Below are 26,229 nucleotides of genomic sequence, written 5' to 3'. Positions count from 1 at the left end.
CAGACCGATGTCTCCTCAGTAAATATCACATTAGTGGATTGCAGGGTTGCACAGACTCACAGCCTCAGCCACTGCTAATTCAACAGGAAGTAATATCTAACCGCTTATAACCACTGAAAATTGGTTCGGTAGGCATGACTTAAAAAAGGTGGGGGTGGGGTGGGAGGAGGGAGGCTGTGCATTAGAACTTGAGATAAGCCTATCCAAACCGTTTGACTGAATTAGCATTCTAATTCAGGGCATTTATAAGAATAAAAGCAACTACTGTTTTCACATAAGAGGTTAAGTAATAAGAGTGGTATTAACTGCATCAACAGAAGCACCTCCCCAGCACCTCTCTCGGAGATGCTGCTCATGCTATGTTCATAGAAAACCAAGGATAAATCAAAGGAACCAGACGGGCTGGGTCCTGTGTAAGAATTAACGGGTTTAGAATATGAACTTCAGACAAACCATTTTCCACTGCCGAGTTTCTTTAACCATCACTGAAAATTTATTTGGCATCAAGAGAGTGTTGCTAGTAATTTCCTAGGGGTTAATTAGTATTCTACTACCAGAACCTTCCAGCTACATGGCCCCTCCACATACTTATTTAAAAAGAAGTCCAGTTCTTTGCTTTCTTGGGAAGAGCTGAGCAATGACTATTTAGAAAGAAAAGGAAAAATGTTTTCCTAGCAGCGTTTCTTCCCATTACTATGCCTGAGAAGTCGGTATGGAGGCAAACAGGTCACTTTCTAGGATGGCGGTGCCAGCAGTAGTCCCCCACTTTGAACCTAGTGCTGGAAACTTCTACTGGGATGCTCTACCGTCCACCCCCTCTTCCCACCCTCCAAATAATCACCTTTCCTCTCAAACCGGTGCCTCTTCCTCTTTGAAACGTATTCCCTCCTCCCTCCCAGCAGCATGCTGCCAACAGGGACCTGGACCAGGCCTGGGTGGCCTCACACCGGGGCTGTGGCAGCCACGCCCACCCCACGCTGGGCACTTCGCCTGCATCCACCCCCGCCCAATCCCTGCTGCACACCGCCATCATACCCCGCCTCCTGTGCCGCTTTGATCGCTCACCACGCTATTTTTTTTTAAATCAATAGATTCCTATGGCCTCCGAGATGAAATATCTACTTTAGACTAGCTAACGAAGTCCCCGCACATCAAATGCTCACCTCCTTTCCCAGAGATACAAAGTACGGCCTTGCATGACTTCCTGAGGCAGCCAATGGGATGCTCTCCTTTCTGCTGTTTCCTTCAGGCTTCCCTGAGAATGCTCTCTCTTTGCCCCTCTTTTCTTCCTAAAATTACTTCTGTCTCAATGTTCAACTCAAATTCCCGTGAAATCTTGCATGCAAATATCCCAGCCCGTCCTGGCAGAAAATGATGGCTTGGTTCTCCTATCTTTTCCGGTGCCGTCATGCTATCCAGGCAGGCCGTGTTGTGTTACACCTTCCCACACGCATGTTACCCATTAGAGGGTAAGGTGCGGGGGGCAAGAACCCTTTCTAAGGCAATATAGAAATTTTCCACGAGAAAGTAGTGCGTGAGTCAAGTGATACCTGTAGAACGACTTAATACCATCTTGCTATCTCAAGGTCATTTCTATAAACGTCAATTACAGTGCTGTCATGCAGTAATTATCATCCACAAGATCAAGTGAAGTGGATATCCCGTGAGAAGCCACAGCAGGGGCACCAGGAAAATCATCCTCCAGATCCGGAAGAGTAGAAGAAAATTCAGTTAATTTTCAAAATCTTGGAAAGTACCTTTGACAACAATGGAAATGCATGGCGAAACAGAGAGGGATTATCAAGGGGAAAAAAAAACCAAAGAAATCCAAAGCCTTCTGGAGTAAAGGGTGCAAAGGGAAAAAAAGCTGTAAGCGGCTTTAAAGGGAATAAAAATGCATCTTGACATGAATAGGGTAGGAATAAAGGAAAATATGAAATACAGATATCCACAAATAGAGATAGATATAGTTTTATCTAATTATAATGCCTTGTTTTATTGTTTTACAAAATAGGTACTCTCAGAGTTGTAGCCACATTGGAGAACAGAGTTAGAAGTGATTTAACAACAGCAGCCAATCCTATGAATGACTCTTCCAGGAACAAGTGCATCAAGATGTAAAACTTTCTTCATAAAACAGAATTGTCAAATCGCCACACGAGACTCAGACCACACACCAAGAACCGTTCCAGCTTCCTCTCTCTCCATTGCATTCCACAACTCTTCAACGACAAAGAGAAATGCAAAGGCAGGAGAATGTCTAATGGTGTCTCAGAATGAATTCCTGAAGGAGGAGCTCTGTCTTTTCAACGGGCCTGGAATTCGGTGGCGGGCGCGGGGATGGGACAGAGAGACGAGGCTGCTGCTCCTGGGGAGCCCGCAGCCTTACAGGGACAAGGCGCATCAACAGATAACCAACCACCGAGCATTGCGGTGGCTCTGGATTCAGGACGACCGCACACGTGCACCTCCGCAGACGCAGAGCTGACGCTCCGGGAAGTCTGCGGATCCGTCACACAGGTGCAAAGGCTTGAACTGGGCTGTAAAAAACGTATAAACAACTACATTTAGGTAAAGGCCTCTTCCCACCGCTGCAGGAAGCACGGCAACGCTGTGAGAATTTCACTGTGAGGAGATGGAAAGCAGTGCTCCTGAGTGCGTTCATAAATCACGTATCTGCAGCTTACGTGAACAGAAACGGTGGACGATGACATCGGGCACCCTTCGGCCAAACGTCCTGTTTCAATACATTTGACCTGCCATGCATACATGGGTGATAACCTGGATTTCACTAAGTAACGCCAGTTTACCCCCTGAAAGACAAACCAGCACCCTCCTCCAGCACGCAGTGGCTGGAGGAAAACCTCTCTCAGTCCCGAGCCCTCCCGTGGAGTGGCTCAGCTCACTGTGGGCTGTGCACCCGGCCAACAAAGTCTTTGATCCACGTGAGAGTGCACGGAGAAGCTGCCCTTGAAAAGCCTTCCCTGGCGCTTTTACTGCTCGATAAACAAAGCATTTATCCAAAAAAAAAAAAAAAAAGCGCTGCCCCCAGCACCTGGGCACCAATGTTCCATCTATTTTGGTAATGGCTCACAGACATGACTCCCCGCAGAACTTATGATCTCGATGGGGCACTTGTTTTCTTCGACTCATGAAAGCAGAAACTGCACTAAAGCTTTTCCCGCGGCAGCTCCGGGCACCTGGAACGTCCCCGCCAGGCCGAAGCGCAGGCCGGGGCAGCAGTCACTGTCCACGGTTCTGAGGCCCCTTCAGACACGGAGTTTCCTTGGCCTCCTGCTTGTGCTTCCCTGGGGCGTGCCTGCTGCAGGGCACCAGGGACTGAATCGGGCAGCTAGGGGGGACAGGCCGAGGGTCTTCCCTGTTCTGTCCAGAGCTGGGGGCGTGGGCTGTGCGGAGAGAGAACCGAAATCGGCCTGGAAGCCGCGGGGGGGTTTAAAGCAGGCTGACAAGAGGTACTGCCTGGCTGGCGGCTTTTCAGAAACTCCCGGGATCCGACTCCTTAGTTCAGAGTCTTTTGTACAATTAGTTTGCAGGCAATATAATTTTCTCACTTACGGCTTAATAGAATCTTGCAGCTAGCTGGCGGAGGGAGTCACGGGGTGTATGGAGAACCGCAGCCTGGAGAGCCAGTGGGTAATTTGTATATTCCTTTCAGTCACTTAATGGACTTTTACGGTTTGGCAGGGAAAGGGCTGAATGATGTGAATTAGCATGGCATCTCCAAACCAAAATATGTGGCAAATCGTTTCCCCCTGACTTACATCACTTGCACGCAGTGATGACGCGTTCGGCGTGATGCAGTTCCTGAGCGTTGCCCTCTTGCTTGTACGCACAGATATTATGGGCATCACGATTATGGAGCCCATAGGAGAGCATCTGCATATTTCCCCCAATTGTTTTAATTTTATGAACAGAACCAAATGGCTCGCGATGACCCACAGGGCGCTGCAAGTGAGGTTTATCCAATTGTTTTCCAGCATTAAGTGATTTTAAAATAATGGGATTACCTCAGTACACAATTACAGAGCACTGAAAACATGCAGACAATAATCTACAGTATTTTTGTTTTAAACGCCCAAAACAAAAGAAAACCCTCTATTGTATGGAAGTAAAGGTCTTTTTCCATACAGAGATAACTTCCCTTTCTTTTTCTTTCTTATTTTTCATGCTTTTTTGTTTCTAGCTACTTTCTGCTTATTCCATCGGAAATAAAAAAAAATGCCATCTGTAGCTGACATCATGTAATATGGGATAATAATTGGTTACATATACGGAGCAAAAAGTCCTAAGTCCATCATCGATGTGAGCCTGAATGTTGTTTTTTTCCCAAAGAAAACACCCAAAGTTACGACTCCAAAATACCTAGTAACACTGTGTCTGTCCCCAAAGGACTGCTTCCACCACTCGTGGAGGCTTTCTTCAGAACCGCCCCTAGAACCACCGGACCCAGCGTAAAGCGGGGAGGGGTCCAACTACGCTGCCTTCATCTTTACCCCGAACACCTCACTGCCCTCTTCATCACGAGAGGTGACGCCAAATGATTTCTGTCCATCATTAAGTTTTAAATCTCCCTAGGAATTTCAAAGCTCTCCAGATTGTTGAAGATATTTCGAGGATTGAGAATCCGCCTCCAGTTCTGAAAGATGACACCCAACGTGACTACCAAGAGGGACAGTGCCAAGAGGGCCGTGGCATGTTGCCCCGAAGGGAGAGCTCTGTCCAGCCCGTGAACAGTCACGCCTGGCGCCACGGAAAGCAGGCGCACACGCGGGGTTACGCCAGGATCTCACGTTCCTCCTTTCTCGCTGCCCCTCTCACTCCTGAAACATGAGGTGGGGGACAGGTGGGTATAGAAAAAGGCCTTTCGATATTCGGCTCTTTAAGCTTCTACAGGATTAGAGTCTGGTCATCACATGCATCGTGCATATGAGCCATAACAGCACGTAGGCACAAACATGCTGCATTTGCACAGGGAAGCTCGTCCATGGGAAGAGAGAATGCTTTGCCCGTGAGAAGAAAAGACCAGAAAGAAACCCAGCAGTAGACACACTTATGAGCCCTGAGTGGCTGGAGACCAAGTGCACACGCTCCGGCTTCATTGTCGCGTGAGCCGTGCTGGGCGGGTGGGGCCACGGGGCCAACCACGGGTGCCGCCGCCACCACCCGCGCCGCCCTGTGCCGTCTGTCCCACCACAAGTTTACATTTCCCTGTTGTATTGAACAACAGCAAAAATGGCTCACCAGGAAAACGATGCTGTAAAATGAGGTGCGATTTTTTAGCGTTGATTTTTTTCCAGTTTAAACAAAACATATCCCACCTCAGTTTCTCCCAAGTGTGTAAATACGGTCATTCCCTTATCACTTGACTTCTACAACTATTCACTGAACACGAGGCACTGTGCACGGTCATCTCAAAAAAAAAAAAGGTGGGAAACGTTCTTGTAGGTCCATCCTTAGCATCCTGCCTTGCGCGTGGTCAGGAGCCCACCCGGGGAGGAGGGGCAGGAGGGCAGAAGAGGGGGGAGGCAGCGATGGAGCCGGCTTCCGAGTCCAGCTCTGCCCTTTGTTAGCCGGGTGAACTTCACTGAGCTCCTTTACCTTTAGTTCTCTCCGTGTGCTGAATGGCAGAAGATGAATTACCACGCCTGCTTTATACACTTGGTAAGCATTACACGGATATTGATATTAAAATAATATATACTTGTGTTTTTCCTTCTGAGAAGAGAGGGGGAAACATTGTTCAAGTCCATTGTTCACGAAACACTGGGACTCTAAGACCGAAATCTGGACTTTGGGGTGTGAAAAGAACACTCTATTGACCCCGAGAAGTTGAGAGAGGGTTTCGTGTTGCCCACAACTGCGGTATATGCAGCTATATTTTACAGATCGTAGGAGGGGGAAAGTATAATGATTCACGTCATTTTTGAAAGCACCAAACCGTCGAAGAAGTGAATTTCTGAGACATCTCCCCTGTCTGCTCAAGAACACGCCCTGCCACTCCACTGAAGCTCGTGAACGCCCGTCACTGCCTGCAATCTGATTCCAGCGGAGAGAAAAGCATTTGCAAAACTCTTCAAACACCTCACCACGCCTGCTCTTCCGCCACCGCCCCAGGTCCGTCCCTACCCCTTGCCCAAGCCCACCCCCTTGTCTGGCGTCCACACGGAACCACTCCATGTGTGTGGCTTCCAGGAAGCGCTCTCGGGGCCCACGAGACTGAGTCGGGGGGCCTTGTGGGATCAAGGAGCTCTTCTCACGCTCCCCCTCAGCGAGCCCTTCTCCTACCACTTAGCACACTCTTTCATCTGTGTCCACTGACCTGCCCCAGCTCTGCAGTCCTCGGGGGCGGGGGCTTAGAGCCCTTGGGGTCCCCCGCGTCCACGGTCTAGTCAAGTATGGGACCCACGGAAGCACTCGTTATCTGTCAACTTGATTTTTAGTGATCCTGTTCATCGTTCCCTCATTTTAAAGTTTTGCCCAAAATTATTCATTTTTTAAAAAAAAAAACTAAGTATAGTCAAAAACACAGAATAAAAGTGACAGCAATCCGCCAACAGTGTAGTGCTTGGCATAAAGCAATACGGACTTATTAGCTGTTCGCCTGCAAAGGGATCCTAAATCCCAGTGGGTTCAGCCCCTCGTTTTATGCAGACCACACAGGTGACCACGTACTAACTTACCTACGACTCCTTGACCCTCTTTCCACAGATAGGGGCTAGTTCACTGCAGAAATGCCTAAAACTCAAACACCCTGACATTCAGTAATGGGTGCAAACACTCCTTAAATGCACCCATTCAAACTGACTTACCGACACCTGTAATAAACACGAATGGTGCCGGGCAGCGGTCTACGTGCTTTGCACCTTTGAGGCCCTGTTTTGCAGGTGAGAGAATCACGGCCCAAGAAAAGAGGTGACTTACCCAGCATCCCATGGTTACCAAGAGCCTGAGCCAGGATTTGAACCCAGGCACTCTGGATCCTAAGCCTGTGCTCTCGAGGGGAGGGGCGCTGAGGGGTGGGTGAACAAGGTGACAGGATGACTAGTGCAAACTGGTAGTCACAGAACAGTCACGGGGGTTATATTAGGTACAGCAGAGAAAATATATCGACAATACTGTAACAACTATGTAGGGTACCAGGTGGGCACTAGAACTATCGGGGGGCACACTTTATAAAGCATATAATTGTGTAACCACTATGCGTACACCTCAAACTGATACAAAATCCTACTAAATATCAACTGTAATGGAACAAGAAAATTTAAAGATAAATAAAATCTGTGCTCTTAGCTACGATGCAATGCTGCCTGACTCTGATCTCGTCGAAGTCGTTGAGAGGTGTTCGGGACCAAAATAAAAAATGGAATCCCTATCTTCTTGAGCCGGTGCTTTGTGTGGCTGCTGCCGCGGCGGTCGCTGCCGGCTGGAGAGGAAATTTTGCTGCCTGCCCGAGGTGGGGTGAGGGCGGGTCCCGGCATTGTCTTGCTGTTGTCAGCCTCAGGGAGCAAGGGCAGCTGTGGGAGCGGATAGGGTTGCTTTTAAGAGAATGGAATCTCTCAACGCCTCAAAGAGAAATCCCTCAACTTATCTCTGTACCGCTCTGGTTTGCGGCCAGCGTGACTCCACAGAAACCAAACAGACCTGTCGCCAAAGCAACAGGTGGCGTGTTGTAAACAATGCATTTTCAAGATCCCAAAATAATGCTATTGTTTGTGATAGGGGGAGAAATGTCATCCATCATCAGGAAGGCGTGTTCTGAAATGCATTTAAAAGAAAATAATGTGTATAATAAAAACACACTCGCTGATGAAAATGATGGAGAATACAAACATTGCTCATCCAAGTTGTGTGGGAAGTCAATGTTTTTAGTTTGGACATGATGATACCTTCCTGGAAAAGACAGCCCTGCAGGGTGGGGCATCGCCTGCGTGTGTGTGTGAGGTCAACCCATTTTCATTTGTGAGCTCCTGCATACAGTGCGGGGAGCCCGGCCCAGGAGTCTTCACAGAAGAGCCCACAGAGGACCCGTCCCAAGAAGGGCGCTCTATCTGAGCTAGCCATAACCCCCCAGATGGGCTGTGCTCAGTACCCAACACGTACGTGTCCATTTCTTTTTCTGCCTACAAATTTTAAACAATCTGATACAACCTTGCCTATCTATATCTCTTTTAAAATGTATGACCCAAGAAAAGTTTTGTTAACAAAATCTTGAGGAAAGAAAGAAATGCTAACGAAGTCTCACGCAGCCACTCTCTTTGGACAGGAGACATGCCCACGTGTGCATTTTGTGGCAACAGTTACCGAATGGAACCGTGAGTCCATAGGACAAGTGTCGGAGGGATTTGGATCATGCCCTGTGTGACAGAAGTGACCGACTCTTAACTAGGAACTCGACTGCATACCAATCTTTAGATTTTCTTGGTCCCATAAACAAAACAAGCACATCCTTTCCGAATGATGCCCCTAAGTGTTTCTGTTCTGGAGTAAACTCAATGTGCCCAGAACTTTGTCTGGAAAGAGACATGGATATCAGATTCTTCCTTCAAGATCAAGTTCACGTGTTCAGCAAGTATCTACCTGCACCCTCCAATGCTGGGACGACTTGGGGAAATCCTGCCGGGCATGAGTGATGGTAATTGATCTGTATTTGGGCTGGAGGAGCGGGGTGATGCAAGCTCCTGATGGGCAGTGCTTGGGCCTGAAGGTTCTCCTCTTGAAATAAAAGCTGTGCATCTCCACTGTCTGCCCCGCTAGGGCTGGCGGACGAGTGCTTGGCATTTTCTCGGGGAGGAAGAGCACAGAGGAAACCTTAGCAGGGGAGAGTGGGGGGCGTCCAGTTGAAGCGGGTGCAGGGCTGCCGTGTCTCCTGAAGCTGTTGAACTCTCACTCTGCAGATTAACGGCTGGGTGGACAAAGCTCAAAGGCCCAGAGAGCAAAGAGTTCAGTTCTTCAGGTCACCCAGGTCTGGTGGGGCTCCCCAGCTCTCTGCAGAAGCAGGAAGGCCACGCAGACAATACAAGGTGGGCGTGGTTCTGCTCCACTAAAATGTGCTTTAGCAAGTGGATTTGGTTTACTGATCTCTGGTCTCAAACACATGAACACGAAGGGCAGTGGTCAACAACACCATCTATTGTCCGTTATTCCCTTTCTTGCTTATAACCACCCCGTGAAGGGGCTTCCCACATGGTAGGCACAGGCATTAAAGAGGGAATCTTAGTAAACCGCTGGCATCTGAGAAGAGCAAAGGGCTGAACAAGTTGGAAGGCTCTGGCTTTCGGAAATTGCTCTCCTGACGAAACGTGTTCTGGAGGCTCTGGGGTCTGTGAGGGCGTTCTGGAAGCACGGGGGTGCCTCGGGAGAAGTGAAGGTGCCGCGGAGAAAAAACAGGCGCAGCCAAGGACATACTGTAATTCTGAGCAAGATTCTCTCATTTGAAGATTCTTATACTTGCCTCTGAGAGAGATATCAGAATGTAGGTTTGGGAGTTCCTTTCGGATTCACTATAAAAGTGCATCCAGAGTTCAAGCTCTGAAGTCTACATTAATCAAGATTTCCTTGTACCAAATTCTCTTTTCTTTCTACTCTTTCTACTCCGGATTACCCAGGGATGCCCTTATTAAAAAGTATGTAGAAATATGGTTGTTTCTTTAATTTTTTTAAACCCAAATATTTCTTTAAAGATTTAATCCCAAGAATGTAACTTTTATTCTTTAAAAACATAGCTCCCCCTTTCCAGTGTGGTTCAGTGGATTGAGTGCCAGCCTGCAAACCAAAGGGTAACACGTTCGATTCCCAGTCAGGGCACATCCTCGGTTGTGGGCCAGGTTCTCAGTGTGGGGCGCGCAAGAGGCAACCACACATTGATGTCTTTCTCCCTCTCTCCCACCCTTTCCCTCTGTCCAAAAATAAATAAATAAAATATTTAAAAAAACACAGATCCATTTATATAATGACTTTTTTTCTTCTTATGACTAATATCATCATTAAAAAAGAAAGAAAAAAGCCGATTCTGCGCTGTCCTCTGTTGCGGTCACACAGTGAGCGCCAGGGCACCGCCATGCTCAGGGCAACACGGAGGTGCAGTGCCTTCTTGTTTCCTGAACTCAAAACTGAAAGCGTCTGGGAAGTGTTATCAGCGGCGCGTGTGGAGGCACAATTTTAGGATCTAAACTAACAAGTAAAACTACGGTGGTGAAATGGGGATGGGCAGATACAACCCAGGGAACTGAGACAGAAAACTGATGTGGTGGTAATGAAGAGCCAAACTCTCCAACTTCCTATTTAGTAGATTTCGGAAAACGATTTATAAAAAATTAAGTATTTTTAAGACTTACATTCCACAGCCTCCTCTTTATAAACTTCTACTATCATCCAACCATAACTTTGGGAATATTCTTAATTCCCCATATTTAACAACTGAATAAATGATTTTGCCCATGGACTAAAATCTCTCATGAAAAATTCATTCTAAAATTATTCAATACTTTAAATTTTTTTAAAATGCACAAGGCAGGGGAAGGAGGGAGTTAAGAGCACAGGCCCTGGTTTGGACTGTCTGAGAGCCAGCTGTGCCAGGCAATTATCTCTCTGTGCCCAAAGGTCCACATGTACAAATAATGTAACGATCTGAAAGAAGAATTAAATGAGATATCTAGTGTAAAGCATTCAGAACAATGTGCGGCACACTCTAAAAGTGAGTATCTCCATTATGACGATGACAAAAAATTCTTTATCTATTACGGTACAAAGGCGTTGGATTAAAGTCAAGGAAAGGAGGAGGAGGAAGAGGAGGAAGTGAGTCCCAGAGGATGCAGAGAAACTGGAATGCTGTGCATGGCCAGGGGGATGCAAAACAGTGCAGCCATTACGCAAAAGAGTACAGTGGTTTCTCAAAAAATTAAAAACAGAACTACAACTACCCTAGGACCCAGCAATTCCATGTGTGGGCATAGATCCCAAAAATGGAAACAGGGTCTCGTAGAGACGTGTGTGCCTGCGTGTTACTGGCGGCGCTGTTCACATTAGCCAAGCCGGGAAAATGGCCCCATATCCATGGATAGATAAATGAATAAAGAAAAGGTGCTTTCAACATACAACAGAATATTAGTTAGCCTTAAAGAAAGAAGGAAACCCTGCCACACACTACAACTTGGACAAACTGAGGACATTATGCTAAGTGACGTACACCAATCACAAGAAGGACAAACACGACAGGATCCCGCTCAGGGGAGGTGGCATGGAAATTACATCGGCTAGGTGGGCTACGGGCGGTTGCGAGGAGGGGTGGGGGCAGGGAAATGGGGCATTTCCTGTACGGGACGCAGAGTTTCCGTTTTGCAAGGTGAAGTTCTGAAGGTCTGCTGAGCAGCAGCTCGAGCATAGTTAACAACAATGGACTACACACTAATTTGACTAATTTCAAAATGGTTAAGACGAAAACATTTTTGCAATGGGTTTTTGTATTTTTTTACCACAGCAAAAATTAAAATAAATTTTTAAAATGCTAGGATATCAGTTTCAAACGTCACCCTATATATTTAGTATAAACTGGAAGACTTTACCAACATCCTTTACCTAATTTTGCTTTCCTGTACAACTTTTTTAAATCATTGAAGGGAACTCTAATGACCAGACCTTCCCTTTGTGGAATCCCTTATCAGCAACCTCAAAAGAAAGTGAATTAATGCAGTGTGTATACTCTATCAGTTCTAAGATAGCATCGAAGTTTGTGAAGTAATGTAGCAGAAAATGAATCACTGCCCTCGGGGTCACGCTGAAGAAAAAGAAACTCTGACATGTGATACCGCGCCCCCAATCCTCAGAGCTTCCCAAACTGCAACTTTGACGAAGGTAATGTTTCCTTTCCTCAGGATTCAGCAGATCATACTGAGACATAAACTCCTGAAACTAATTACCAAAAAAAAAAAAGGGGGGATGCTATTTCCATCAAAAGGAACTTCAGACAACAGAACAACTCTCCTTACTCATTTTTGTCTTTTTTCTTTTCTTTTTTTCTTTTCTTTTCATCTTTACTTTTCTTCCCCTCCCCTCCCCTCCCCTCCCCTCCCCTCCCCCTCCCTCCCTCCCCTCCCCCTCCCCCTCCCTCCTCCTCCCCTCCCCTCTTCCTTCCCACCCTTAGAGTAAACATTGAATCTACTCTAACTGGATTCAGCCATAACCAATTGTGAATTGATGGGAGGAAGGGTCTTATCCTATGATTATTTCAGCGTATGTATAAAGCACGTGCATTTTATACAAGAATATAAAGTACAAAGCCTCATTCTTTCCATTTGTACACAAGCATTTAACACGGGGCCCCTTAGACTGGGGCTATGCTAACACGGTGGCTTGCTGGCTGCTTCTCTGAATGAAACAGCCTTACTTCTCAGGGCTTTGCTCTCGGTCCGGAGAGCCACAGGGGAAAAAAAATGAAAGCTATCAGAACCTTAAAAGAGGCACAGACACCTCCGCTGGGAAGTCTGTCTTGCAGCGGAGGGAGAGCCTTCAACGCTGCTGGTCCTCAACGCTGGTGGCGGGTCCTCAAAGGAAAGTCCAGGTACCCGTCCCAGCCCACTGCCTAGGAAGCGCCACTACCAATGTCAAAATCTGCCAGGCCAACCGAGGGAAGTGAATGGCATTTAGAAAGAATGAACTGGAACCAGCACATGAAGTCCCTCAGGCGTAGGCAGGTCAACAAGGCCCGTGTCCTTCTCCACGGGTCCCTCTCCACGGGTCCCGGGGGTGGCGGACCTTTTGGGTGGAGTGCTGGGACAGGTCCTGTGATTTGACAAGTTGCAGCCTGGGGCAGACAAAGGCAAGAGAATGCCTGGCCAACGACGTCCTCGGAAGCAATGGCAACGCAAGGCCTTTCGTTTCATAGAGAGTGACCGAATCACGGGGGGTCTGGATGCCCGGGGAGGTCAGGATGGGGAGGAACAGGCAGGTGCATGTGGGTGGCCCAGGTGCATCAGGGTGGGGGGTGTTACCACCTGGGGTGCGGGGAGGACAGAGAGGGCGGGCACCTTCCCTTCTGGGTCTTTCCGAGGCCGCTGGCTCAGGTACGCCATGGGGAACTGGATTTTATTTCCCGAGTACAGAGGAACAATTTTTGAAAGAAAACAATTATGAACATAAAAGAAAATATATACATAATGATAATCCAGAATAATATCCTTATTTTTTCTGATTGTAGAATGGAGGCCATATCTGAATAGAATCAAGGAAGAATATACTAATATGACAGATATGTGAGAAGTTCAGTATGAGCACAGAACTGTTTTAAAAATCACATAAAAGCTATTTTTATTCATTGTAACTATTGTACTTTTAAGAATTAGTGGCATTACTACTGTAAAATACCTCTTCTAAACAAAGAAAAATACACACAACTGACCAGACAAACATAAAATGCATACTATAACTTTCTCATCACTGAGAAGTGACAGACAGTAAGAGAGACAGTCCCTCGTTTTGTAAATGCACTCTTAGGGAAGTACATTTTGTCTGCCTGATTTGACTGATTGCCAAATCTCCCTAGTTTGGTAGTGAAAGGCAGTTGGCCATTTCACCATGACGGGCGAAGTCCCCTTGCAAATTCGATTCCTCCCTCGGGGCCACCTGCACGCACCCCTCATGCGGGGTGGGCTCTGACTTGGTGTCACCGGAAGGAAACTGTGCCCTAAGAGTGAGAGGGAAAATGGCATGTCAACTCTGCATGACTTCCACGAGACAGTTAACATAATGTGATGTGTTCAATAAACACGTGGATGATAGCAGAGATTCTGGGGTCTCGGCTGCGAGCTCCTCGCAGCTGAAGGACAGAACTACGGCGACCATCATTCAGCTTCCTTCTGTTTTCTCTTCCTTGATTAAAGATCAACCGTGCCGTGGAATCTCTGAAAATAATTGCTGCTTTTACTCAACCCAAGGTGCAGCGTTTTGTCAGCCAGTCTCACTGCTCCTTTATTCCAATTTACATTGATTCTGTTTTCTGATTAGCCTGCTGACACTCACTACACTAGGTCACTGTGAGCAGGGAAGACGCCTAGAAAATGCTGGTGCCTGAAAAGGTACAAATATCTGGAAAGCTGAGATAGTAGACCCCAAAGTCACTGGGACAGAAAACTTGCTTTCAGTTTCCACAAATGGTCTGCAACGCTACCGGGGAGCCTTCTGGAAGGGCAGTCTTGTTAGTGAAGGCAGCTCGCAGGGAAGTGCGTGGAGGGCACTTCGGCCTCCCTTTATCCCGGCCACGGCCAGCAGTCAACCGAGCCCTAAGCATGGTTCTGCGTGGCCCCAGGCTCAGAATGGCTTTTAGATGGCTAAACAGCTTCAAAAATACAACCGAGCAGAGTAAGTGACAGAGAAGGTATGTGACCAACGGACCCTAATATATTTACTATCAAATCTCCATGTGTCCCTTTGATAGAAAAGGCCCGCTGACCAGTAACTCTAAAACAAGGTCAGTAGGGATGACAATTTAGGTCAATTCCTAAAAGTCAGAACAGACTGTGGAACACTCAACTTATTCCAGGAAGTGGGTCTGCTGAGGTAAAACTAAGAGAAATAAAACCATAAATGACACTATTTCCCAAGACATCCATTTGCATAATACATATTCTCTGCCCACAAGGAAGGTCTGCAACAGTAGACTTTCTATTATTTCAATAATAGAAAGACTTATTTCAATATCATTGAAATAAATGCTGAAAATAACTACTAAAATAGCATGAGTAGACTAATGTTTCTCATTCATAATTTGGCAACATTAATGCGTTTCAAAAAACTAGACATAACTGGCATCAAATGCAAGGAAAGAAAACAAAAAGTCAAACTTACAACAAAAGCAAGCTCTGAGTTAAAGCAAATGAATTCTAGACAATATTTCTTTTGAAAATATGACCACAATATTTAATTGAATATTGCATCTACACTTATAAATCACTGAGATTCCTCAAGTCAATTTAGACATTTCCATATTATTTTGGTTTTAATTTTAGAACATATTAGAGATTTAAAGCTCCCATTTGCAAACCAGCGTAATTACTTTCTCTAAACACTAAGTTAAATAGACGTTAATTTATGATGTTTCTTTGGAAGGTTCCTGTGATGTAACAGACAATTTGTAAGTACCTATTTCCTCCTGGGCTGCAAGCATTCTATCTTTGTGACCAAAATAGCACATGATGGCAAAGAAAATGCAACATCCAGGAAAGGTCCTCTAGGACTGCCCGCCCCATTCGGGGTGGGGGGTGGGGGCTGCAATTCGGGGTGGAGAAGAAGTCGGCAGATCACACTCCCAGGCGAAGCCCCTGGCCTTTAGCGTGCGGCTTGCAGGCAAATGCCTAACCTCTCCTGCCCTGTGCTGACAGCCTGTGCTTAGGCTCTCATCAGTGCCCCCTTGAAGCCCTGAAGGTCCTGGGCTTTAGAAAGCATCTCTGGCACAAGAAAGCCATCAGCAGGCTAAGGGGAGAGGCCCCGCAGGAGCCAACCCCCTTGAGCCCCATAATCCCGAGTACCTGGAACCCTCGAATTTCCGGACCCTTCCAAATTGCAACATGCCCCATGGCAGGGCCCCTCCGCAGGTCTGATGTCTGGAAGGGTCCTGGACGGGACTCCGGGGCTGGCGTGCACGATCTAAGGCCAGTGCACACTCAAGGGGCAGCTGTTGGGAGGGGTCAGTGGGCCTCGGACACGTGGGCAGGAGTGTCCACACTAGGTACAAGACAGGACAGGAGGCAGACGGGGGAGGAGACACGGGCTGGCTGTCAGCTAGGGATTGACCACCGAAATCAACCAAAGTCGGTCACAAATGCAGCACTCGCCACGGGCTGGCCACTTGGGCGATGCCTCATTTCAACCCTCCCCACCCCGGAAAGGGAGGCTCAGGGGAGTTAAGGCCTCTGGGCCGGTGAGTGGTTGGGGCTTGGCGTTCTGGTTTTATAGGAATCCAAACCCATGCTATAATGAATGTCTAAAAAAACCATATTTTTAAGGATACATAATGTCCTCCTTTTAAAAGTGGGAAAAATAGAAGGCCTTATCTCCAGTAGTAGAATCAGTTGATATATTAACCATACAAACATACAAATACAATATATGATTTGTATATTTGTATACAATATACAAATATTGACTTTTTCAGGTATAAAGACATCTTTTTCTTCTCTTACCTCCTTAACAAGGGTCTAAGGAAAGCTTAAGAAGATCCAAAAATAATAATTGTAATAATCCCCACTCATTTATGAATTGAGGCCAAAATTAGAATTCGGGAAAAAAAGAATAAATTCATAAGCCTAGAAAATGACATTGAAGTCATCGCTTCCTTTGTAACACTGTTGGATCATAGGCTAGAACTGTCAAAGTCTTCTAAAAAGATTTTGGTCAACAACAACAACAACAAAAAAAGCAAAAGCAAAACAAACAAACAAAAATCTTGATTTTTACCTGGCTCAGTGCTGACCTAATTTAATAGCCTTCCAATGGTAACTTGAACACAGTCAGTAAATAAAATATGCCTTCTGGTTGACTTTCACTGAAATCTATGATTAATTGCCTTCCGCCACCGGAATATCACATTCGGCTTTGGAAAGAAAAATTCTCATTACTCCCCTGAAGGTGTGACTCTGGATGTATGTTCTTTTGGCTCTGAACGTAAGAAGCATTCTTCCCAACTTTTAAAATCTGTACGTGCTCCATATTGTGTAACCCATGTTTGAAATAAATTATTGTAAGAAGAAACACGCCTTTGGGTGCACATGTCCTTCCTCCAGTCGATGAGGGCCGAACCCCCACTTACATAACGTGCTGGGCTGCGAGGCCGTGGAAGGACTGGGTCTTCAGGCAAGTTGCATAACCCTGTCTCTCTCTCTGCAGAGCCTTGAAGGAGGGAATGGAGGAGCTACGATCTGTCAAACACGGTTTGGCTTCCGTGCTGCCTGAAGGCCGGAGAATGGACTCCATGGCCCTTTCAGGATCGGAGTAAGAATCCCAGATGATAACAACGACCGGTTCGGTCCCTTGGACCATCTTTGGAGCCCAGTTGCTATCACCATTTGGCCACAGAAAGGAGGGGTTGTTCCAATCTCCTTTATAATTATCACCCTAATTATTACATTATACTTTCACGATTTAATCCCTTTTTTTGCCTCGCTGCCTTTTTGGGGCTCGGTAAGCACCGTGGTGGGCTGCCTGCTGGTGCCCCAGCAGCGCGGCCTCGCCGAGTGCCGCCCAGCTGCCAGCCACGAGCACAGCCAGGTGGGCCGGGCCAGAGCGCTAATCTGGACAGTGACATCTCTGTCTGCCGCTCCAGACCCGTGCAAGGTGCCCTCCCCGGCGCGGAGCAGAGCGCAGCATATACATCAATGCCAAGAATCACCCTGCGCTCTGCCCTGTTAAGCGTTTGGTAGTGTTTCAGCATCCGAAGGAAGAACCAGGCGCAGAATTCCAACTGTTTGGTTCCGGTGGTTGTTCATTAAGTAATGACTGCAGAGCTTTTCATATCTATGCTAGAGGACTTGCTGAGAACACTCTCAGGAACTTTTTTTTTTTTTAAATACGTGTTCTATCTTTACAAAACGTATTGAGGTCCGAAGAGTTGAATCCACTACCCCCATCCCAAAAGTATCTGGTTTTCCCTCAAGGCAGGAGACACTTGTGTGAGGAAGTGACCTCAACCCGCCAATTTTAGGAAACAAAGCTTTAATAAAATGCATTTTGCCGTGTATACTGCGTACCCACATTTTTGTATGTGTGTTAGGTATGTAACCATTATATCCAGTATAATGGGCATCCTGATGTTTCCCTCAAAAACTTGGGCAAAGAGTGCACATTATACACGGCAAAAATGAAATAAAACATAAAACCCCAGCCAGCAAGCTGCCTGGCTCATAGTAGATTCTCAGAAAGTGCTTGTTGAGAACACAGGGGTGTTTTACATATGAAGAACCTTCTTCATATGTTGGTATACACAGTATTGGTTAGTTACCCCAAAATATTTGCTTATCTTTGTGTAGAGAGACCCAGAGCTATGTAAACCGAGTCAACAAAATGAAATCGCTCACAATTTCATTGTAGATATCTAGAGCTTCAGTATTCTAACACCACTGACAATGGCAGGTAAGAACCAGCCATTTCGTCCCCAAGTTTTCGTTCCCAAGTTGTGCAACTGTGTGACCAGGCCGAAGGGTTTTTCCCAATGCCCCAGGGTGAGGGGAAGCTTTGCATTTAGGCCGCCGTTGCTTTCGCTTACATGTGATTCTATACCTCTTTTTATCCTTAAGCATTACGTGAGACAGGTGGCAATGCCAGCAACTTATAGATGAGAGTAAATACAAGAAGGATTTTTGTAAGAAAGCTAGTAAAATATGGCAATGATGATCCAGAAAATGTAGCTATTAAAATATTATAACTATGAAAGACTACAAAAAGGTTAGGTTTGAATATGCGTTCTGTTATGTAAGCATTATGTCTTGAAAAACCATGTATCCCAAGTAACCGCTTTAATGGTGTATTTATCAGCCATAGGTCAAGGAAGCTACGGAACAGAACACACCAAAGAATGCAGCAGGTGGCACAGCCCACTCCACTGAGGACAGCCACCAGAACATTCACAGCGACGGACAGAGGAGGCCTGCCCGCCAGATGCTCTTCAAGGAAGAGGGGGGGAGGGGGACTGATTACTCTACGTGCCCGGGAAGGGCTTCGGAATCACCTTTGGATAAAACATGGAGAAGGGTTAGAGTTTCACAAACATAACCTCATTTGCACTTTAAAAGCCGGCCCATCACAAAGTCATGAAACTGATGGCTGCTGTGTCCAACAAGAGACCGTGAGGTGACCATGGTCGGTGGCAAGCCAGTGGCAACACGGTAATAGAGAGGGGCCTCCCCTGTTTGGGTGGGAATCTCCCAGGGGCTTGGCAAGCCCAAACTGCTGGGGCCATCCCCGGAGAGTCTGAGGGAGGTAACCTGGGATGAGGCCTGGAAGTTCACGTTTCTAACGAGTTCCTAAACTCCCAGGTGACCCAGGGACCACGTGCTGAGAAGCCCTGGTAGACCACTGGTCTAAGGTATTCATTTTCCCACACATCTGTTAGAATAACAGAAGCGGTAAGAATATCAAAGCCCTCGCTAGGCCACGTGCATCTGTGCAGTCGCGTTGCAACCCTACATGGCTCCAAGGACAGCCATGGTCCTTCGTTTCCATCCTTTGAGTTTAATGGTCAAAGAAGAATGAACAGGGGGCATACCTGAGACAGTTATCCAAGTGCCCACTATCAATTTTAATCTATTTCTATTTCGACCTCAAGATAGAATTAAGACAGTAGTCACCCTTGACTAACAAGGTTGAGAACTAGGGAAACCCACCCACCAACCAATCAACCACCAGGTGGAGCTGGACGAGGGTAAGGGATTCCCAGGTCCTAAACTCACCTTGAATCGTCCTCTTGAAGAACGCCTTGCAGGCTTCGCAGGACGCTACCCCGTAGTGGTACCCAGAAGCGATGTCGCCGCACACCAGGCACAGTCTCTTGGGCATCGAGTTGAGCATGTACTCGCACTTGGTCTGGGGGTCCTCAACAATGGTGCTGGAGCAGTCGTCGTACAGTTTCCTGACAGGCCCGCCCCCTCCTAGGATCGGCGCAGAAGGGTAGAGAGGTGGCGAGTCAAGTCCGTTCTGGTGGCCATTCATGGTTGAACTGTAGCTCCCGCTCGCGTCCGAGGAGCCACCGGGGCTGTGGTGGTTGACGCTGTCCGTCAGGGAGGCCGGGCTGGAGGGTTCCGTCTTGATGAAGGACGAACAGCTGGAATCAATGTGTCGATCTTTGTTGGACATTCTGCAGAGAAGCCTGCGATTCAGGGAGAGACAGACAGAGGGGGAAAAAAGAGAAGGAGAGTGAGTCAAACACGGTGGTCAAACGAGGCAGAAATGAAGAGGAGGTAAAACAAAATAGAGAAGGTGAAAGGGAAGAAGGAAATGAGAAGAAAACGCAGAAGACTTTGTGTGTCAAGGACACTGCCCTGTGAGAGCACGGCTGGCCATCGCTCACGCCAGTCAATATCCCCTGCTGCACAGGAAGGCGATCAGCATCCTGGCGTGGCAGGGTCACAGAAAGGTGCCCAGAGGGCCACGAGCAGAAGCTCCAGTGGGTCCGATCCCTTTCATTTACCCTTTCTCTCGGAGAGCCGCCGCCAACATCGAACTCAGCCCTCTGGACTCTCCATTTACCCACGGAGCAGGAGGGGCCGGCAAAGTGCACATCATGTCTACGGTTAAATGTTTTCACTCTGCTTTTCCTTTCCACTTTCGGGTTCTGCCATCGCTTTACTGGGAGCAGAATCAAACTTTTATTTTCAAGATTGAACAGACGCGTGTTTGGCTTGGAGATTCCTGTTGGCCAGCACGCTTCCGTACGCATCACTGGGTCTTTTATTGATCTAAGACACAGAGGGAATATACAGCCCCCATATCCCTTTGCTTCTTTATTCAAAGGGTTCTATTTCCTAGACACTGAGCCATGTAGAGAGACATCAAGATAAAGTTCTAACCAATGTCTAAGGATTGCTGCTTAGAGCCCACAAAACTTACAAAATGATCGCCAGCATTGTGGAACGAAGATGTTTGTGTGGGGGGGTGGGGGTGTGTGTTGGTCATTTGCCACTGTTGGGAAGGCGAGTCAGCAAAAGCCATGTGAGCCTACCATACACCTGCACACCCGTACATCCGGTGTTCTGTATTCACCGAAAGAAGAAAGGGGGCAAGTCTGCACCAGGAAAAAATGAAATACGTGATGGTCCCTTTTTCTCCCCACCTTGTGGTCTTTGAATATGACACCTTCTGAAAGCAAATGCGAACACCTATCCTGACAAGCTCTCTTACCTAAAAGAAACCTACTGCCCATGTTTCTTCGTGGGGCCCCTAAGGGATTCCATTTCTGAAAAGGTAATTAGATGAGAAGATATAATTGCTCCTATTTTCTTTCTGCTTAGCCATAGTGCAAAACCCTTTTTAGCACCGTCTCTAAGAACCTTCTAAGAGCGTACTACTACAGGAAGAAGAGGTGACCGTTGAGAAAGGGACTTCGGTAATTGCCTTGGAGTGGAAACATGATTTATGGGAACCCCACAGGGTCTCGGTCACTCGCCAGAATTTGGGGGAGTCGCCGCAGTGAAGCCAACTGGGTGCAATGATCTTCTCACTATAAATCTAGTGACGTGTTCCCATCGCACAAATCTCACACTCCCTTCCCCCACCGTTGTGTTACTTGAAAATGAAGAACATCGAATTCCCCATCAGGAACGTTCCGAGAAGACCGTGTCAAGAGCGAGGATCTGCCTCCCAACCAGCGTATCGCACACTGGACACTGTGCTCTGCTTTCTGAAACGTAGCAGCTTCGGGACGTGAGAAAAGCAAACAGGAAGGAGAAAGGCCCCCGAGGATCTTGCCCCCCCCACCTCTGTTGTCTTTTCCACGAGAACTAGCAAAAGAAAGCAGCGTCCCCTCGCCAGCCTGCACGAGGGTGCCCTGTCCTCCTGCGTCTGCGGCTTGTCCCCGTCACCATTAATGAGCGCTGTAATTAATAGATCGCTCTCCCACTCTCCCCGCTTGCACTCGGGGCTAAGCACTTTCCTCAAGTCAACGTTTGAAAGAAAGCGGGTCGGCGCTGACTTACAACAGCCCTGCAAATCCCTTTTAATTTAGAGCACTTACCCACCACACTTCACTTATTACCTTATAATTACCGGACTGCTCGCACATACATTATGATCTGAGACTGGAGTTGGAAGTTATTAGGGTACTAAAACATGGTTGTCCCCCCTTCCTCGCTCCCGCGCTGAATTTCTCACAGCGATGACAATTAACTCTCCCGCGTCTGCCCGCCGGTGCCGTTTCTGAATCCCCTCCCCCACATCCACAGGGGAGCTGCTGTGAGCATCTTCATCACAACGTATGTACCATGCTTTCTTCACCCCCTCTTTTTTTTCTTTCGCTCTCCTCTTGTATCAGCTATGGCCAATCTTTCCCCAATTTTCTCTCTCCCAGACTTTTACTCACCGACTTCTAAAATTTTCAGAACACCTGCTTCAGGATTGGGGCCAGGTACGACGCTCCTGCACAGAGAACAGTTGCGCCCTAAGTCCCTTCATGATGCGTTTGTGTCAAATGCCTGCGCTTAGAGTGCCTGAGAAATCGGGAGTCTCCAGACAGCTGTCCCCTCCAAAATGTCTGTAACTTGGCAATAACCTGGGTGGACGCAAGGATACTCAGGAAGTTCATGGTGTCAGGGAAGTCTTTGGACAGGGGCACAATCTCCTCCTACCCGAGGTCTGGCCACTTCAGCTGTGAATGGATGTGGCCAAACTGGATTTATTTTAAAGCCCCAGTGCACCTGCTCTTATTACATTATTTTAACTATTTTAAGTTGCACATGTTTCTTTGCAGACATGAACAACCTCCTTAATGAATACCTTTTGCCCAATTAACGTAAGACTAGCCAAGTCGCCATCTATCAAGTGCTTATTTGGTGCCAGGCACTAACCTGAGCACTTCTCAAAATATGACCAGGTTTAATGCTCAAGGTGACCTTTAAAGGAGGTATACTACACTTAAGGAGACAGTGCCTCAGCCATCTCCTGGAAAGTCATACAGCTAGAAAGAGGAAGAGCTGGGATTCGAACTCAGGTCTGACTCCAAAGTCCAGGGCAGACATGTCTGGATGCCGAGAGAGCGATTTCCCAGGCGTTCACTGATTTCTTAAAGTGGCCCAGCAAGCAAGGGTGCAGCACCACATCACATATGGAGATCTCTCCCATCCACAGCTCAACCAGGAGCAGAAAGGGGACCCAGGGGCCACCCCGCCGGCTGAGGGCTGTCCCTGTGGAGACCCCTCTGCAGTGTGGGAGCGACAGCTGAGCAGAACCCCCGGAAGAACGCAGTGGTCTCCTAGGGACTACCTAGCTCATTACCCTGAATGCTTCCTAGACGCCATTACATTATACCCTAAAACTACAGCGGGTCTTAATTCTCTCCCTCTCTCTCTCTCTGAAATTCTATAGCTCTATTATTCAAGCCTGAAATATTCACAACTATCTATAAATTCAATTGTCAGCTGGTGGGTTTTATTCTAGACTTCACTTCAATCTAAAATTAGAGGCACTAAAATTCACATTAACTCTAAGAGGAATGTAGTGAATAAGACTTTATTTCAAAAGAACACCTTTTTGTCAGAAAGAGCCATTTTCAAGATGATGGCTTTATCTGCAGCCACAGAGAATAAGCCCAGGTCCACATTGTACTGCTAATGCAGAAATCTCCGGTCACATTGGATTAATAAAAATCTGAATTTAGTTAAGAATTACGAATAGAAATAACATGCAGAAAACTGTGGGGAATATTTATTTTAAAGCCTCAGTGTAGTTGATTTTACTTTATTTTATGAGAAATGATGAGAAGCACCCGGGGGCAAGGCTGTGATTTTCCAAAAACCTTCTCTGAGTGACCACCCTGAAAACAAACTGGGGGGGAGAACTATGTCAAAAAAATGTTCATTTCTGTGTAAGAAACTACATCTGAGAGGATTAGCAGCAGCATTCCTGGGACCAGAGAAATTTCAGTGCTTTAAGAAAGCATTTTCAGCAGTTTGAGATATGACACAAATAATTCTGATTTTCATGCCTCATCACAGGTTCTTGTTGCCCGGCCTTGCCTATGGGTAGTAGCTAAGGTAAATTTTATATTTGGTGTTAGTTACTCAGGATCAGGCAAATAAAACTTCTTGGGGGCCGGACGACATAAAAATGTAATTTTTGAAAGTTAATGCATTGCATATGTATGTTTCCATGCACAGAGAGAAAGAAAGAGTAAGAGACCAAGATCATCTACAAGTTAATATTCAATTTATATTATAATGATCAAGCCAGCCTAATTGTTTCCGGGGATTCTAGCCGGATGCAGGTAAGTGTGTGATCTTGAGTGAGTGGCCATGAATGTCCTCCCATGAGTGTTCATGTCCAGGGCCGTCCACTTCTGCCCAGCAGAGACTTAAGCACAGCCAATATTTTCAGTTAAATGCTGGGAATAAACACACTATTCCATCGGTTTATATATTATTATCCTATCCATCCAAATACAGGGTCTAAATAAACAGCCACATTTCATCTTTTGAATTTCGTGCCAAACTCCAGTTTATTTGCTGCTTTGGTTTCCTACTGAAAAAAAAAAAACCAAAAAACAGTGCCTAGAGTTCTCATAAGAAGCATGTGTACCCAGGTGTTGTTTGCTTTTCCTGCTTGTACCAGAGGCCAAGAGTTTTTGAAACTTTTACTATAGTTAAATCAGTGACACACCCCTTAACGGACTCAATGAATGATGACTAAGCAAGTCACTATTTTCTTCCTTAAGAGACGGAAAAGGTACCACCCATCATTACAAATTCCAGACACATTATCAATTTATATCCAGATTTTTTATGGAAGTTTTTAAATACAAGAAGAGAAAGGGGGTGGGGAAGAGAGAGAGAGGGGGGAGGGAAGAAAGTCTTTAGCCCCCTCACTAAATTATAGAATTTCAGGAATAAAAAGAAAGGTAATTGGATTCCACACCTTATCACCTACCTATTCAGAGTCAGAATAAATCTATGAGCATCAGTTAGTCTTCTACCTTCTGAAATCACCAGATAAAATATTTAAGTAATTGTGTTAAAAAATAGTAAGTTTTTACTAGATTATTTTGTTTTCTTTTAGTGCTTTCGGAAATAAACCTCCAACACTACAGCCGCAGCTCCCCGTGGCCCGGGCTCCGGAGCCCAGGACCCCGGCGGCTCCGCCGCAGCCGAGGGTTCCAGCTCCGAGCAGCTCCTCCACAAGAGCGTTTTTCTCGCTGCTTCCAATAATTGCACTCAAAAGTGGCAAAATGTGAATCACTTAGGAACAAAATGGGCACCAGCTGCTATTGTCAGAGGACGGGGATGCCAAAGAAAGGGAAAGCAAGCGAATGAAGTGTCATGTCAGAAATCAACTGTGCAACGTGTGATTTGAGAAAACATGACTACTCTACGGAGACAGGGTGTCATTACGGCGTCGCTGTAATACGCTGCTTTGACAACTGCCGGCTCTAACATATCATCATTGCATTAAGGTGCACTGGCTTAGTTGGGGAAGGAAGAGAAAGGATTTTTCCTTTTCATAAGAAATATCGTAAGGTCTGCCTGGTTAACCTAATGCCAGGCGATCGCTGATGGTAAAGAAAGGACTGTGGATCCGGACCCACGCGCCCGGGAAGATGGAAACGCCTGTGCACGTGTATGCACACACATACTTGGGTGTCAGTTTTGGCCTCTTTAAACAAGCGCTGAGGCCCATCTATTGAAACAGATTTCTGCAGAACAGCGGCGCCATGATCTAGTAATGCTCCTTCCGGAGTCTTCGAACAAATGCACTTCGTCTTAAAGACTCTTCCCCGCTGACTCCCTCAAGGCGAGGAAGCAAACAGGTCCCCGCCAAGCTGGTGCTTGAGTGGCCGACAGGAGTACAGGTAGCTAAGCAGCGTGGGGACCAGAGGCCAGCTGCCTAAAATAACAAATCAGAGATCCTATCCAAGCCGAACGCTTTCCCAATTCCATGCAAGGCTGGGCACTACACCAAAAAGAAAAAGGAAATTTTGGACAAGTCAGCCACAGACTGGCAAGTCATTTCTAGCCAGTCATTAAAAAGAAAGTGCCCGTGGATACAGGGTGGAGGCAGAGGAGGTTTACAGTGGTGAGTATGCAAAACACAAAGAGTATATTCTTGTAGGATTATTTCTTAGTTACTGCATTACTTTTCATACACACAACTGTAAACCTCCTTTGGCCCCACCCTGTACAACTTCACACCTACTGACTAAACCACAGTCAAGAAGGATCTCTCCTAGACCCCATCTGCTTTTAGGGTTCTAGAGGGCAATGTGTTTTTCTTCATCCATTTTGTTGCGACCTTAGGTGGGTTGACTGTCCTGGATTAGTCTCTATAATCCCATGTCCTGGGAACCCATCAGTTTCGGGCAAACCAGGATGGTTGGCCGTTCAGTCCGACAGAGAGACCTATAGAAGCCTGTCGCTCTGCCCTTCCATTGTATCTAAAACAAAGAAAGGGAAATGGGGAATATTCGTTTTCAGCCATGAAAGCCCAGAAAGACAGCAAGAGAAATTCACTAATAAAAGTATGCAG

General features: G+C 46.7%; 1 protein-coding gene across 13 annotated transcripts in view; it reads right to left on the bottom strand.

Moving 5' to 3' along the window:
- Positions 1–26,229, bottom strand: part of ESRRG (estrogen related receptor gamma) — a 508,248-nt gene that overhangs the window by 129,755 nt on the left and 352,264 nt on the right. For all 13 annotated transcript variants that reach the window (XM_045861556.1, XM_045861545.1, XM_045861578.1 and 10 more), the window contains one exon: positions 19,455–19,870. In XM_045861556.1, the coding sequence (XP_045717512.1) occupies positions 19,455–19,857 (403 nt within the window). In that variant the 5' untranslated portion in view covers positions 19,858–19,870. The remainder of the gene's footprint in view (positions 1–19,454; positions 19,871–26,229) is intronic.

The sequence above is a fragment of the Phyllostomus hastatus genome, unplaced genomic scaffold, assembly GCF_019186645.2.
Source record: "Phyllostomus hastatus isolate PE091 unplaced genomic scaffold, TTU_PhHast_1.1 phas_contig_148, whole genome shotgun sequence".
Lineage (NCBI taxonomy): Eukaryota > Metazoa > Chordata > Mammalia > Chiroptera > Phyllostomidae > Phyllostomus > Phyllostomus hastatus.
Note: the sequence above shows the minus strand (reverse complement) of the source record. Positions and strands in the feature narration are given on the sequence as shown.